At 39.2% G+C, this 14,926-nt stretch overlaps 1 protein-coding gene across 1 annotated transcript in view; it reads left to right on the top strand.

Annotated features, from left to right (window-relative positions):
* AFF2 (ALF transcription elongation factor 2) overlaps positions 1–14,926 on the top strand; it is a gene marked incomplete at its 5' end in the record, with an annotated part of 336,961 nt that overhangs the window by 73,993 nt on the left and 248,042 nt on the right. Inside the window, one exon of the mRNA XM_084269157.1 lies at positions 13,401–13,521. Coding sequence (XP_084125283.1) covers positions 13,401–13,521 — 121 coding nt within the window. The remainder of the gene's footprint in view (positions 1–13,400; positions 13,522–14,926) is intronic.

The raw sequence follows: 14,926 nt of genomic DNA on the forward strand, positions 1-14,926 counted from the left end.
CTAAGATTATTTCTGTTCTGGTAGTGAAATGTCGACACAGAGGAGTAAAGAATCCAAGGAGTCATATAAGCAGATGCTTTTATATTTATAGAGTATATTCCTCCTGATATTAATTTGGTACAATACCAATTAAAAGAACATAAAGCTGTAGTCCTGTCTTCAGACTGCTGTTTAATGAGTTTAATACCTGGCCCACAGTGGTGAAGAGATCCACACAGCCACAGCCAGATGACCTCCCTGAAGCCGAAATCATTAATTAAAATGTTTAAATCATCAACATAAGTAAAGGTGGATGTGAAAAGTGGCTATACACGTGTAGTCACGGGGCTCATAGCTAGTGATGTGCAAATTGCTGTGGAGGCTGCTAGTTTGAGGGGCTGTGCTCTCCTGGCTGATGTGCTGAACAGCCGATTTTGGCCAGGGCTGACTGATCCTGGAGGCACTGGCTGGTATCTGCTGGTGCCCAGAATGGCAGCCTTGCTGGGACCTGCTTTTTTGAGGGTTTGGGCTGTGCTGGCCTTGGAGATGAACTACCTTAGAGTAAGGTTGACCTTTCTCATGGGAAATTTTTACTTGGTGTTTAACTTAATGTTAGGCTTGCTTCATTTTGCTCCTTCCATCAGCTCTTTCAGGGCGTGTTGTCTGATGTGGGTGCTTGTGGCTCAGGAGGCCAGGCTAGCTCTGTCAGGGCCCTTGGGTTTGTCTCTCAGGCTTGTCTTAACCATAGGTGGGTGTTGTGTGGCTATAAAATCCACTCCGTAGGATTGTTTGCTCGAACAGATGTTACATTGGCTTTAGTGCTGTAATTATTGTTTATTTATGTCTGGCTGCTTGAAACTCACATTTAAAGAATGACAGGTTCTGGGGTAATACAGAAATGGGGTGGGGGTTTGAATTACATACAGTATGTTATATTAATGTGAGAAAAATAATCCACATCATCAAAACCAGAGAATCCTTCCTAGACCAACAGTAATATACATTTTTTTTTGTTAGGCTTTCAGTGTAGCAACACAAGACTTTCAAGTGGAAAATTGTTAATTTACTATAATGAATTGAAATGTGAAAAAACAAATATTTAGTTAATTGCCTCATAAATCTGTCTGTTACTATCAGTGGAATTAAATTGATAAACAGTTCTTTAAAATTAATTTCCACATGGCAATGTGCAGATTTTATTTTATTTTATTCAAACCCCATTAGGTATTTGTATGAAAGAAAACATAAATTTGTATTTCTGTCACATTAAAGAGCGTGTGTGACAAAACACACATTTCCTACCGTGGGTACTGAGGTTTTAATACATTTGGTATAATGAGGAGAGCTCAACGTTCGTTATTTTCAAAGGCAATGCCAGCTGAAAAGTGGAAATGCATCATATTTTCACGATTGTATCATGTAGCTGTACTGCCAATACAGCTTAACTCAGAGGCCTTTAGCTGTTGGGGTCAGAGGACCTTGGACATGCTGCTTGAAGGTCACCTGTGGTTTGGTGCTGTTGGCAGTGCTGAAAGGGCTTCTGGTGGCTGAGGGATAGGTGGGCTTTCTCAGGTGTACTATGAAGCTTATTTCTGATCACTGCCAGAATTGGAGTTCCTGGTGAGATAAGAAGGTTGGTATTTTACGTTACTGGGACAATATTGCCTCCACAGCCACAACTTATCCTGGTTTCCAGCCTGCTGCAGTTGCTCTTGCAGGCCCATGGTAGGAAAGGAGGTGGGAAGCAGAGTGCTTTTGTACTTTAATCACTTAATGACATTATGCCCTGTACAGTATCAGTTTGTCAAGCTAAGTGGGGCACTACACAAAATTAAATCATTTGATACACTCCATCCTTCCAGCAAATGTAATAAGAACATCCTTGCTGACCTCTCCTAGTGACATCCAGCAGGAGAAAACTTGTCTCATGGTGTATGACCCAATGTTCTGGAAACACACATAAAGATAATTCCTTCTTTGCTCTACAGTATTCTTAGATAGTTTTAAATTTCAACTTGATAGTTGTCATCTCAGAGTGTAGTGGTGGATGATTGGTTGCATGTTGCAGCTGGTCTTACGGTGAAGTTTAAGGTTTGAGAGTCCAGACTCCTCAGTTTTCATTGCACAGCCATCTCTTATTTCTTGAATGACCATCATCAACTTGCTCAAACTTTCATTCCCGCAGTTGTTTTGCTTGACAGTAGTTGCTCCTTCACAGAGGTGTAATCAGGCATGACTTGCTCTGATTCATAAAGAGCTTTGAGTTCCCCAAAGGTGCTAGCTAGAGGGGAAAAATATTAGTGGGAACAATGACCTATAAGACTTCAGAGGAAGGAGGTTGCAAACAGCTTTTCATTTAGTTTTAATAATACTTTAACAATCAAAAGAAGAAATGTAATGTTTAATATTTAAACAAAATCACATTCACTTTCTTCTCATGTTAAAGTGAGTATTAAAGCAGGATGGAAACCAGTTTACATATTTTTTTTTTACATTAGACTTTTATTATTAAATACTGAAATGTGCTGGACTTGGCTAGCCTCCAATTTATATGACTCAATTTACACTGCGTTTGAATATTTTCATGTTACATAGTATCAGACAAATGGCTGATAGTGGGGAATTAAAAAGGATGTGCTTTTATTAAATAACACATTGTGTTCCTGTTATGAAAATAAGTGATATTCATTTGCTGATTGACAGCAGAAGGGACAAAAATAACAACAACATAAAGGGTTTGGAGTGTAAGTACTAAAGTATCTACTATTTGGGATGTGGAAATCCATGTGCCTGGTCTTGAAAATGCATGGTGGTGTTAGTGCCATGGGGTGATTCTCCAGAGAAGGAAGAGCACAGGAGCTTTCTATCTCTAATAAATGTAGGTGCCCCAAAAAATTGCATGTGAATTGTCTTCTCACATATTCAATAAAATACAATCAATCTCATTAAATAGAGTTTTCAGACCTACAGGAGTGATAACCCTAGTTGGAGATACCACAATAATTTTCAGATGAATTATGAAACTCCTTGCCACTGAGTCTTCTGTTTGCGAGCATTCTTTGCAGAAAAGTCATCTTTTGAGAAGTGACTTGTGGAGATGTTGAAGACAAAAGATTCCAGCCTCATGTGCAAAAAATCTCAGGGCAATGTCACTATTTTGGGGAATGTTTGGCTCCGTTCCTAGGGGTTTTACTGGACATGTGCTGTTGTCAGAGGTGGGATGGGTTAAAGGGAGCTTTGGTCTTACTTTCTTCTGGAAATCTGGCCTTAAATGGCTGTGTTTTCTTCATTGCTGTATTTCTGCCATTCATGAAGTCAGCTATACCTGAGCTATACTGAAAACATAATTGGGGAAAAAGGTACAGTTTTTGCTTAGCTCTGGAAACTGCAGTAGTGGGATAATCATTTGCGTCACACCCCACTTAAAAATTCAAGTAATTTCAGACATGAGTATGTAGTTTTGGCCAGTCTAAATAAGATTGTGTTATGACTTGACTATGTTGAAAAAAAGTGAAATTATTTTACTTTTTTTTTTTATCTTTCCCAGGGCAGGTTTCCACCTCCTGTCAGTAACACCCATGTGCTTTATCCCTATTAGCACAGCGTTCCCATGTTTAGTTAAATTTAAAGGTGGTGTTTTTTCAGGGAACATGGTGCATTCATTTGTTTTAGTGCCAGGTTCTGTGATCTGGTGTGTGTATTGGTGCTTACTGTGGGATAGAGGCAGATTTGATTATTCCCCAGTCAGTTGGTTCAGATGTCATGTGTAGAGTCTGTAACATTGCTACAAAGAATAAGACAATTGTGCTTTAGCTTAAAGCAGTAACAGCCTGTGGGGTAGGGTGGGTACCTTTTTTCCTCACTTATTGTTTTAATTTTTTTTAAAAAAGAAATTCCTACATGTAATTTAATTTGCATTTGTTGACCAGGAAATCTATGCAGTTGATCTCTGTTGTAAATAATGATCATAAAAGCTCTGTAGCTCTGGCATGTGCTGGTTTGTACTTGAGGCTTTTTAAACTTTTGGCTGTGGATAAAAAAAAATTCTGCTAGTATAAGAAATGTAACAGAAAAGCTAGTTTATACCAGTAAGTTGCTGCTGCTTAGACCTGACCTTTTGGTCGTTACTAAATGGCTAGGTCCCATCTAACCCTCATTGAATTCACCGGGAAAATTGCCAGTAGCATCAGTTGAAGTTGAACTCTGCCCTTAGAGAGGATGTAAACCGCAGCGATGCTGATGAACTTTGTGTTGCTTTGGCTAAATTATTTTGTCATACTTTATACTCTGTTTATAAATGAGGAATAAACATTATATGTTTGCTGAAGACATGAGCAGTATTTGTTATAGATTATCTTCCTCACTAGAAGCAGATGATGATAATCCATTGACCTGTTGACTGTGAATCAATTTAGGAAAAATAAGTACAAAAAATATTGTTGTTTCTTAAACTGTGTGCAACAGGCACCTTGTTGCTATGAGGCTTTTTAAGGTTTAGTAGAAGGCTTACAATTTGGAATTGGAAACATTCTAGGTTCTTTCCAAGCTGATGACCATTAAGTCTCATGAGTCTCATGAAGCTATGAAATCAACTGCATCTTCTGCAGTTTGGCAGTGCTCAAGATGGGCAGTAGCACTGAAAAGAGGTTGCATACTTACTTGAATTTGAAACAAGAACACTTTGCATTTATTTGATCATCTCTTTCTAGTAGATGTTACTGCCACAAATGGAGGCAATTATGTTGGGTTTCAAATGAGAGAAGAAGTTTATTTAGAAGATAATTTCTGTAGCCAAAGTGTCCTAAATGCCAATCAATTAAATTATATTAGGCTTGTAGTACTATTTTTCTGTGCATGGGGGGTCTCTGAATCAGCGTGTATGTGTGTGCTGCGCTGAGATCTGCTTACACTTCTTCACTCTAAAATGGATGAATGAAATAGTCATCCCACTGAACTCTTAATTTTCCTGTGGTGGCATTCTTCAGCACACGTTAAGTTTAAGAACATGTGGTTAAAGAGCTGCACAGCGTGTGAAAATGCTCAAGGGAGTAGAGATGCCTGTTAGTAAATGAATGCATTTATTAGAGCTGTAGGAGTAGCATGGAAGCACTTCTGTGATAAAATACTCAAGCCATGGAGTCTGCTGATTTGTCTGTCTCCAAAAGGTTGTGTTAATCAGGGATTGTTTGTGAGGTTTTTTAAGAGGGCTAGATTTATTTCTGATAGCTGTCTATTGTGTATCATTGCCGATGTGTCAAGAAAATACAAATGTGTGGACTCCATTTTTAAGGGAGCATCCTATGGATGCCCAGGACAGTTCAAGTAGCTATATTAAAGAAAATTTAAAATTCTAAATATGGAAAGAGGTAAAGAGGAAATTAGAATTCCAAAATGGTTTTCAGCTCAGATGTAAGAAAGCAATCTGTATGTATTATGTGATAAGAAATTAAAGTTTTTATGCTTTCTTATGTTAAAATACGTTAAAATCCTTGGAAATGGTACATATATAAAAAGAAATTTGGACGTTTTCAGGAGGCTTTTCATAATTTGAGGTATTCAGGTGAAGAAAAACCAGACTGTAATAAGTATTGTCAGAAGATCTTTAGTTGCATCAAATTGGTGTAATGCCTCAGGAGTAATATATGTACAAATATACACTCTGCAACAGTACTACACCGTGTGTTTGCTGACAACATGTATAAAGGATAATGCACAGTGTGACTTAAACATGTTGATATATAATGCATTAATACATAGAATGCTGGTGCTGGTGGGCATGTGTAGTATGATGGCAGCTAGGATGTCATTGAGATATGCTGTTGAATATGCTTGAATTATGGTGTATATACTTTGGCTAAGACTTTTAATGGCTTCATTGCCATCAGTGACTTTTGAAGAAACTTCAAATCTCAGGACAGATCAATGAAATTTAAAAAAAAAAGTATTAAAGAAACTGGCAGATCCTGTTAAACTCAAGGTTGATGAAATTTGGAATTCAGGTTGAACCTCCTTCCCTATTTAACCCCCTTGTAATAATCAGAGTCCCCTTATAGACATAGCACATTACCCAGCTAATAAATGTTCCAAATCCAGCTCCTCTGTCCTGAATACAATTCATTTGATGCCAAAAATGATCATAAATTTCACATTTATATAAGTGGGTTACAGTTTATCAGTGTTTTAGTGTAAGTCATGACTAAAACACTGGATTCCAGGTGGTTTTGGGGAGTTGATATCAAATGCCTTAATGTGCATTCATTTATTAAAAGAAAAAGACAGCAAAAACAATCCCTGTAATGTTATCTTAACTAGCTTTTTTATTTATGTATCAGCTGTTTACTCTTAGAAATACTGCATGTTGGAAAGCTCTTTTATGTGACTGATGTTCTAATGACTGTCTTTTAATGTGATTTTGGAACTGCAGTCAGAACTATTTTTCTCTTTAGGGCTTTGTTTTGTTCTTCTAATTTTTCCCCCTCTTTTTCTTCCTTTTTGCTTTTGTTTCTCATCCTGCAGATTTGTACTGACAAGGAGACTGTAACAGGACTCCAAAACATACCTTGAACGCACATTGTTAACCAAATTACAATCGCTGATGTCATTTACACGTGTTGCCTTTCAAAAGATGAACATGCTCATTTAATTTGCTTTTTAAATATCCATAACGGTGTCCCAAAGCATTTTAATAAAACAGAAACAGTTAATTATTGCCAAATAAGGATATCCAAATGCAGTGGTCTGCAGCCTGCATTTAAATATATCTGACAGCACTTCTCTCTTGAACAGAAAATTGTGTAAATTGCCGGTTACTGTAAGTTTTGATAAATAAGTCTTATCTTGACTCTGTTTCTCTCTTTCTTCCCACCCCTTTGCAATAGTGTTCAACAGCCATACTTTCAGTGGGACCATTTCTATTACAGAGTGATTGAGCTCTGATTTACACATCAATTACCCAACTTCATGGAGATTTTCATGCTCCCCTAGCTGACATCAATGAAGCATAACTGCGTAAGCGCTTTATTTCATCCCAGTTTTTGATAACTCAGGCTGATAACTAATCATATCGAAAGACAATGTGCTATGATACAGGAAACAATAAATGCTCCCCTTTGAAACCTCATCTATTCTTTATACGCTTTACTATTCAGGAGCTTATCTCTGTCATCCATTCCCCCAGAACTGTTCCCTCCAAATTCCTGTTAACGAAAGGTTTGGGGCTGCATAATAACAAAAAAAAAAGGCGGGGGGGGGGGGGGGGAAGGAAAAAATTGAGTGAAAATAACATTTTCTAGGTACTGGAGGAGGGGAGAAATAACTAAAAGAATGAAGAATATGACAAACACAAGCCAAACCCTTAGCCTTCTAGCTTAAATTTCCATAAATTGCCCAGGGGGTCTCTTGGGTGTTATTTTGTTCAGAGGCTTTAATCTTCTGTATTCTCTATCAAATGTGCTACAGGAATGGCATTGTTTTTAATGCAAATTGTTAAGAGATTTAGCTCATGTGGATAGATAACCAGTGACCATCTTGAGTGTTTCTCTACAGAAATGTTGAACATCAAAGACAGAATATTCTATATTTTAAAATAAATCATTTATCATGAAGAGCAGTGATAGATAAGTTATGTGCTAGATACTTTCAGTAACTATTCATGCTATGAAGAGGAACACAACATTAAAGTAAATGTTAAATATGAAAGATAGTGAGAAGTTGTAAAGCTGTTCTGTCATGGCTTGACTGGTCTCTGTCAAGTAGTGTAATTACCAGGACAAAGATGCAAGTTCAGTGGTGATAAACAGAGGAGGAGGAATTTTGCTGCTTCAAGTGTGGTACTGCTTATGATGTTTATCCTAAGTGAAAGAAAGACTTCAGATGAGCAGGGAAGATGTTACGTAGAGGTGAATTCCCATTGTAATGTATTTGCTAGAGTTAATCTTTTACACAATTTAATTACTGGGTGAAGTGCTTTTTGCCTTACATTTTTCCTTGCACTGATAAAGAATTGCCCAGATGTGGGAAAGCAGGCTGTGTTTTAAGCAGGGGAATATTTTTACCGGCCCAAGTTGGATTTCTCATGCAAGTCAAGCCCGTTGATGAGCGGTTTTTGGTTTGGGATGTTCAGTGCCTTGTGCAGACTTCTGTGTTGGTTTTCGAGGAAGCCCAGTGTCTGAGTTTACTTTACCAACTTCCTGAGAGCTTGTGGCAGAGTAACGATTCTGCCCCAAAGGCAGAACTATGAAGAAATAACCCTGGGAAAGCTCTTTCAGTTCTCAAATTTATATCATTTTATATCCACCGTGTCCTGTTAGAAGCTTGTGTTTATTTCTTGTTTCCACAAATGACAAAGGTTTTGATTTGGGAACTTTCATCATTTAGGACATATCCATTATTTTAAGGAGGGTGGAACTTGTATGCAGGGATATTCAATTAGCTCACAGTATGTGTTTTTGTGACTTAAGACACGTTATTGAGAACAGCAATGCTTCTTCCCTAGTGTATGGATAAATGCTGTTTCACCTGAGTGGTGTTCATTTATCTGTATGGATGTAGTCTGTCACTACTGTAAAACTGCTCTGTTTCAGCTTTTTTACTGATTCTTTCCCTTTTGGGCTTTTGTTGTTTTGACTGAATCAACAGAGCAGTGTTCTGTTCTCATTCATGAATCTTCTGCAACATTAGGTGTTTGATCTTTTTTTTTCCTTTTTCCTTGTCTACTTTTTCTTCATATCACAGTGAGTGGTCCTTCAAACTTGTCTGGTTTGAGTTCTTTCTTCTACTCTTCCTCCTGTCTTTCAGGCTCTTCTCTGCCTTGCCCAGTCTTCCACACTTTGGGAGACCACTTCTGTGACTTCAGTTAGCACATCTTTAAAAACAACCCCCAAATGCTAGCTCTCAGATTTTAGCTGTTGGTCATATTTCTTCAGGTTTCCTTTTACTCTTTTCTCTAAACTCTTGCTCTGTTGCAGTCTGTCCTAAAAGGATTTTTCTTTCCCCTCCACATCTTTTGCATCACATCCTTTCACTCTCACCAGGAATGATTGCACTGTCCTTTCTAATGCCCCAAATTTCATTATTCTAGTTCTCCTTTTTGCAGACAATGCATATCTGACTTCATCTTTTATGGCCAGATCTGCATTTTCAGCTTCCAGTCTCAAACCCACCTGCATGCCAGTTATCTTTGGCCTTGATATAACCTCCTCCTGCCTCAAGCCACCTTCTCTGCTTGATCCAGACTGTCCCTGCAGCCATCGTGGGCTGCACTGGGTGTGAAGGGTGCAGCTCCAAAGGCCTCACTGACACTCTGCAGATCCACACAGGCTGAGCACCTGGTCTGTCACAGTGCATCAGCTCATTGCTGTCCCTTAGGGGATCCATAGCTGAGAAGAATGATAAATGCATGTATGCTGGTCTGATTTTCAAAATGCATTTGCAGCCTGCCTCGCTGTTAAACATACCAAAACAACAGTCCAGGTGTGGTTACTCTTCTTTCTGCTGTATCTAGTGTGCTGGTAGTTTGTACATCAGTGGTCTGATGTGGTCTTGTAGCATCCTTACCGCTCACCATTCCTGATTGTCTCAGATTTATGTACAGACTTCCCCATTCAAATTAGATTATTAATCTAATAAGTGGTAACAAAACAATAAAGCTTATGTATTTAAACTCCATTGTCATGTAATAGCTGTGTCTGGGGAACTGGCCCTCTCAGATGCAGTGAGTATCATGGCCTGCAGCTGTTTCCTTCTAAAGATCTTCTTCTGAAGTGCTTGCAAAAGTCTGTATTTGTGATATCCTACTCTCCTGGCTTTAGATGAGTCATAAAATATTTCTCATACTAATGAGACAGACTGAACTCTGGTGTTCCCCATGGTATCTGACTATAGTTTTCACCAACACCTTCACCACTAATCACATATCTGTATTTCACAGAACATTAGTTAAGCTAAGTATTAAACATAAGTCCCAGAGATTGCATTGTGGCCGCATTAAGAGTTTCTGGAGAGCATCCCATTAGGTTCTCAGTGCACTGCAGCCTTAAGATGTAATCAGCATCCCTCTTTGGATTACAAAGAGGAACGCAAAGAAATTGTTATCATAATCTGTGTATGATCTTATAATATTTGACTTTCCATAGCCACAATCAGTGCCCTGTCAAGCATTCCCATGGCAAAAGTACATTTCCAGAGAAATAAGCCAAGTAATTGACCTGACAGGATGAACAACCACTTCCTTTTGAATAGATACTTTGTACACTTAAGGCTGCAATGTGACTGTGTGAGGGGGTTCAAAATGAACCTTTAATTCTTTTTTTTCTATCTTTTTTTTTTTTCTCAGAAGTATATATGAAAGAGAGGTATGGATTGGTATGCCAATTGGTACACCAAGGTAGCACCTTACTTAGGGCTTTGCCTTGGTTGTAAAATGGATGCTCACAGTGTGGTAATCTGTAAGCATCATTGGGGACCAGGGCATGAGATACACCTTTGTGTTCAAGTCTTGGGTGCATGGGGTAGATATCTTTTATAAACACATGCACACTTCAGTATGCTGTGTTGGAAAGTACTGGTTTTTCAGCCTTTTGCTGTTCACACTGTAAATCCTGTTTCAGCTTATGTTTGTGTCTTTCAAAGTGATGATGTCACTTTGCATTACTGCTGTTTTCATAATTTTTGAATTTGTGGTTCTGTAATGTGTCACAAAACATATCTAAATAGTCTTCAGAGTCTTTGCTCCTTTTTCCTAGATAGGATATGGCATAATGCCTCACTTGGTTCCCTAAATGCTTTGCATGCTTGAGACCAGAGCCAGCTGTTAGATAACAAAATGCTGGAACCTCACGTGAGGGGTTAGATGTGTTCTGTGCTGTAAGCTGTGATTCTGTCATCTGTGTTCAGTGGCCAGATTCAGTTTGATCTGACTGGGCCCAGGATTTCACCCTGAAACTCCTGGCCATTGGGAAGCTGTAGAACTCAGCTCTGACTTTCATGAATAATTCTTTTTGAAGTGAATGCTGGCAGTGCCAGGGATAGGGCTGCTCCCATAAGGAAAGATCACTTCTGCAGGATATAAAATCCTGCTTACATTAGATCCACTCTGCTGGTGTCAGCGCTGGGCTCATAACTGCATAATGATTTGATCTCACAACAAGAGTCACCCAATCTGTGGGTCAGACTGCTAAGGAAATCCCTGGAAAGATCTCCCATGAGAGGGATGAATACAGTGTGTTCCTACTATTCCTGGGCTGCACCAGCCCCCTGCTCTGCAAGACTTATGTGGAGAGGTGGGGTCAACTCATCTTTATGTGCTGCTTTGGGAAAAACATTATACTGACTTATTCCCATACCCATGGATTTCAGTTCTGATTTAGGACATGAAAGGGAGATGCGTACTTCCCTTCACCTTTTAGTGAACATCATTGTCTGATGTGATACAGTGTAGTACTACAGTATAGTAAAGTGACTGTTGCTTACAGAGATTTCCCTCTGTCTCCCTTAGGAAACCAGCAACTTCTATTATAGCTTCGGCAAAAATGCCAAGAATGGTTTAAAAAGTGTTCTGGAGCTTGATGTTGGTGCCAGTGATGTCACTACATCAGGAGGTGTTATAAATAAATAAATAGAACGTGGCATCTTTTCAGTTTTCAAACTTGTAAAAGGAAAATGTGGATGGAAATCATTCAGCTCAGCCCGCGTAGGTGGCTTTACGTTGTGTTTACAAGCTATACTCAAGCCTTATTCAATCCAAACCTGAGTGATCTTGAGTTGCTTAAACCGATTATTAATTCAAATATTTTATTTAGGGATCTCATTGTGACTTTAGTCTTTTTTTTCTTTTCCTTCCTTGTACAAAAACAAGTATATGAGTGTAAGGATACATGGAGTCATCAGACAACAGACATACGCTTTCCTGTGCTCTCTGCAGGGCTTGCAGGTTCAAACACAACCTGCCTGAATCATAAGAACTTTAATTGAGTAGATAAAGAGGTCCTCATAATTATAAACTGCAGTAGGTATAACAAGAGGCTAAATACATAGCTGTGGTTTTAATTAGCTGGTGCTTCAAATTAGTAATTGTGGTTTCACTCAGAAATCAGTGACTTTATACACTGTTAAAGCCTCATCACTGTGCAGTTCATTCCTCATTATATCTCTCGGTGTGAAGCTTTCAATACAACATCATGCTGAGCTAAAAAGGCAAAAGTTGTAGATATTTGGTTATCTTCCAAGTGCAGTGGAGCTCTGTGGAGATTTAATTCATTCTCAGTAGAGATAGCAGAATTAACAGTTCTTTGTTACCTATGTCATATGTACGTTTGTGCACGTATGATTTGTACATCGAGAGTGAGCATGGACATGCGTGTGCGCGCCCAGGATCTACCCGCAGATACTGCTTACAGCAGATAGCATCAGTGCATGTACTGAATCTGCTGTTCAAATTGTTGTCTGGAATTTGCTAGCTAATTAACTGACACAAATCAGAGCCAAAAGCTTCATAACAAATCAAATACGGGCTGAAAGCACAGAAGTGTCCCTTAATGCTTGTCACATGAGAGGTTGTCACTGCAAGGTGAAGCGTGCATCTTTTCCTTTCCTCTTTCCTATTTTTTCCCCCCTCCTTCAGGGTTTTAATTATATCTCTTCCCTCAGAGGAGCAGGAGGTAGTTTGCAAAGCCAAGAGACCAAAGTACTTCAGTGCTATTCAGGGGAAAGTGAATGTGGTCTCTCAGCTTGTCATCTAGGTCTGGCAGGTGCACAAAGTAAGCTGACATACAGATAAGTGCCACTCACCATTGCTGCGCTGAGGCGCTGGATCCTTTTCTCTTTGTTTGTGTGTAAAATTATCTGATACTGGAATTGACTATCCTAAAGTCTCTTCTGGAAGCCTGCTACAAAAGCATTTTTTAGAAACCCCTTGACACCTACAATGAAGCCGTACATAAATTTTAACAAGTACATGGGATAGAATTAGGTGGTCTAAATCACATGAGGCTGAACTGGAGCGTTGCTATGGATGGAGACAAGGGTTACACGGTTAAATGGAATTGAAGATGTTGCTCTGCTTCCTTGACTTCACATCTGCTTTCTCTGCACAGACACATTCTTTGTGTGTACATGCCCAGAGTCACACAAATGGGTCAAAATGTATTTTATTCTTCTGCATAATGCTCTGTTAATTTGAAAAGAACATTTTTGTCTGTTTTCATTTTACAAGTGTACTGACTGTCCTACTGCCCAATTTCATGTAGCATTATCATTCCAGAGTCACGTTTGGGAAAAGTATTCAGTGGCTACTTCTTTCTTTAAGAATTGTCTTCTGGAGTTGGATTGTTTCTGCTGTTTTGCTGGTCTTACTGGTAGTAATGAACATCTAACTAAAGCATGGGGAAAATAAAGTGTTGGCTTTTTTTCTTTCTTTTCTTCAGTCACTATGAGCAAGACCGGAGCGCGCTTAAGCGGAAGGAATGGGAGAGAAGAAACCAGGAAGTCCAGCAAGATGAAGATCTCTTTGCTTCAGGTTTTAACCTCTTTGGGGAACCCTACAAGGTAAGTTGCATTCTTATGCTTTTTACTTTCAGAATGTGTTTTACAAATAGAAATAAAACTTCTTATCAGCTGTAAGAGTGAAAGCATCACATCTACTGTAGTGCTTTACACCCTTGCATACACTGATTATCCAGATCAGCATATGGCAGCAAACTGAATGCTCTGCCCAGCATTGCATGCTAGCATTGACAAAATCAGGAATTTTAGATAGAGTCCAGTTCAAGCTTTCTTCCTCTAAACACATAGCAAAGTCCTGCAATAGAGGTATGTGTAGCTGATATCTCTACAAACTACTGATATCTCTACTACCTACAAAGCTAATGCATAGTGTGGGATAATTACTGGAGGAAACTTATTGAAGGGAAGATACAGTACTAAGGAAACTTCCAGGGTGGGATCTGGTTAATATGCAAGGAGTCTGATCCATAAACAACATAACCTGCAACCTTAGATGTTGGCAACACCAGAGGAGCTTGGTGTGCTAATGCCAAGAGAAACAGCACAGAGTGTGGAGTGGAGTGGAGACACTGCAGCCAGGCTTTGTGGTAACTCCACAGGGGTTGGAACTTGATGGTACTATGGAATTGATAAACTGCATAGCTGTTATCCTGAGCCAGCAGTTTCCCATTTTTATATTCAAATCATGTCCTTTGGTTGAACCTTGCTCATTGTAATACCAAAACACAGCTGCATCCCAAAGGCTACCTGCCCCCAAGGTATGACCACCCCTCACCGAGCGTGCACTCTGAATTTCTTTGAGCCTATACCTGTAAAAGCAAAGTGAGAAAATCTGGCACCAGTCATAACAAAGCTGTGTATGACTACAGTCTGTCAAGCTCCATCTGACAATAAGAAAAGGTATAAAAATGGCTTGAGAGGGGGATGTTAGGGAAGATACCATTCCAGACAAGTTTCAGAGGACATCACTGACTTCTGGGATCAGTTGGTCGACTGTTAATGGGACTCTTCTGGCCCACAGAGAAGCCTTTTGTGTGAGATTCAAACACTTGGCTATGCCAGGTGCCAATCTGGGAAACATGGAAATCTCTATAGAGTTGCTTCATAATTTAATTATTATTCATATTCTTGGTACTTGCACGTGCTTTTGCAGACAGTGTATTTATCACTGGCAATCCAAAAGAACCTGTACTTTGACATTAATGTAGCTGTGAGTATTCTGATTGGACATGTCCAAATTCCTTAAGCATGGCTGTGGTGGGCCACTGAATGCAGCTCGACTGAAGGTGCCTCATTCTATTAGTGTGGCTGTAATAGAGATAGTTCAGCTTATTATACTCAACCAGATTTACAGTGCCCAATTGGGTATCACCCAGAATCTAAGACCAGCTGCCCCCAGTGCCTCTGAAATCTGAGGACAAGCTGGAATACAGGGGGGTTTATTTTC

This window comes from Gallinula chloropus (genome assembly GCF_964237585.1).
Source record: "Gallinula chloropus genome assembly, chromosome: 11".
Taxonomy (NCBI): Eukaryota; Metazoa; Chordata; class Aves; order Gruiformes; family Rallidae; genus Gallinula; species Gallinula chloropus.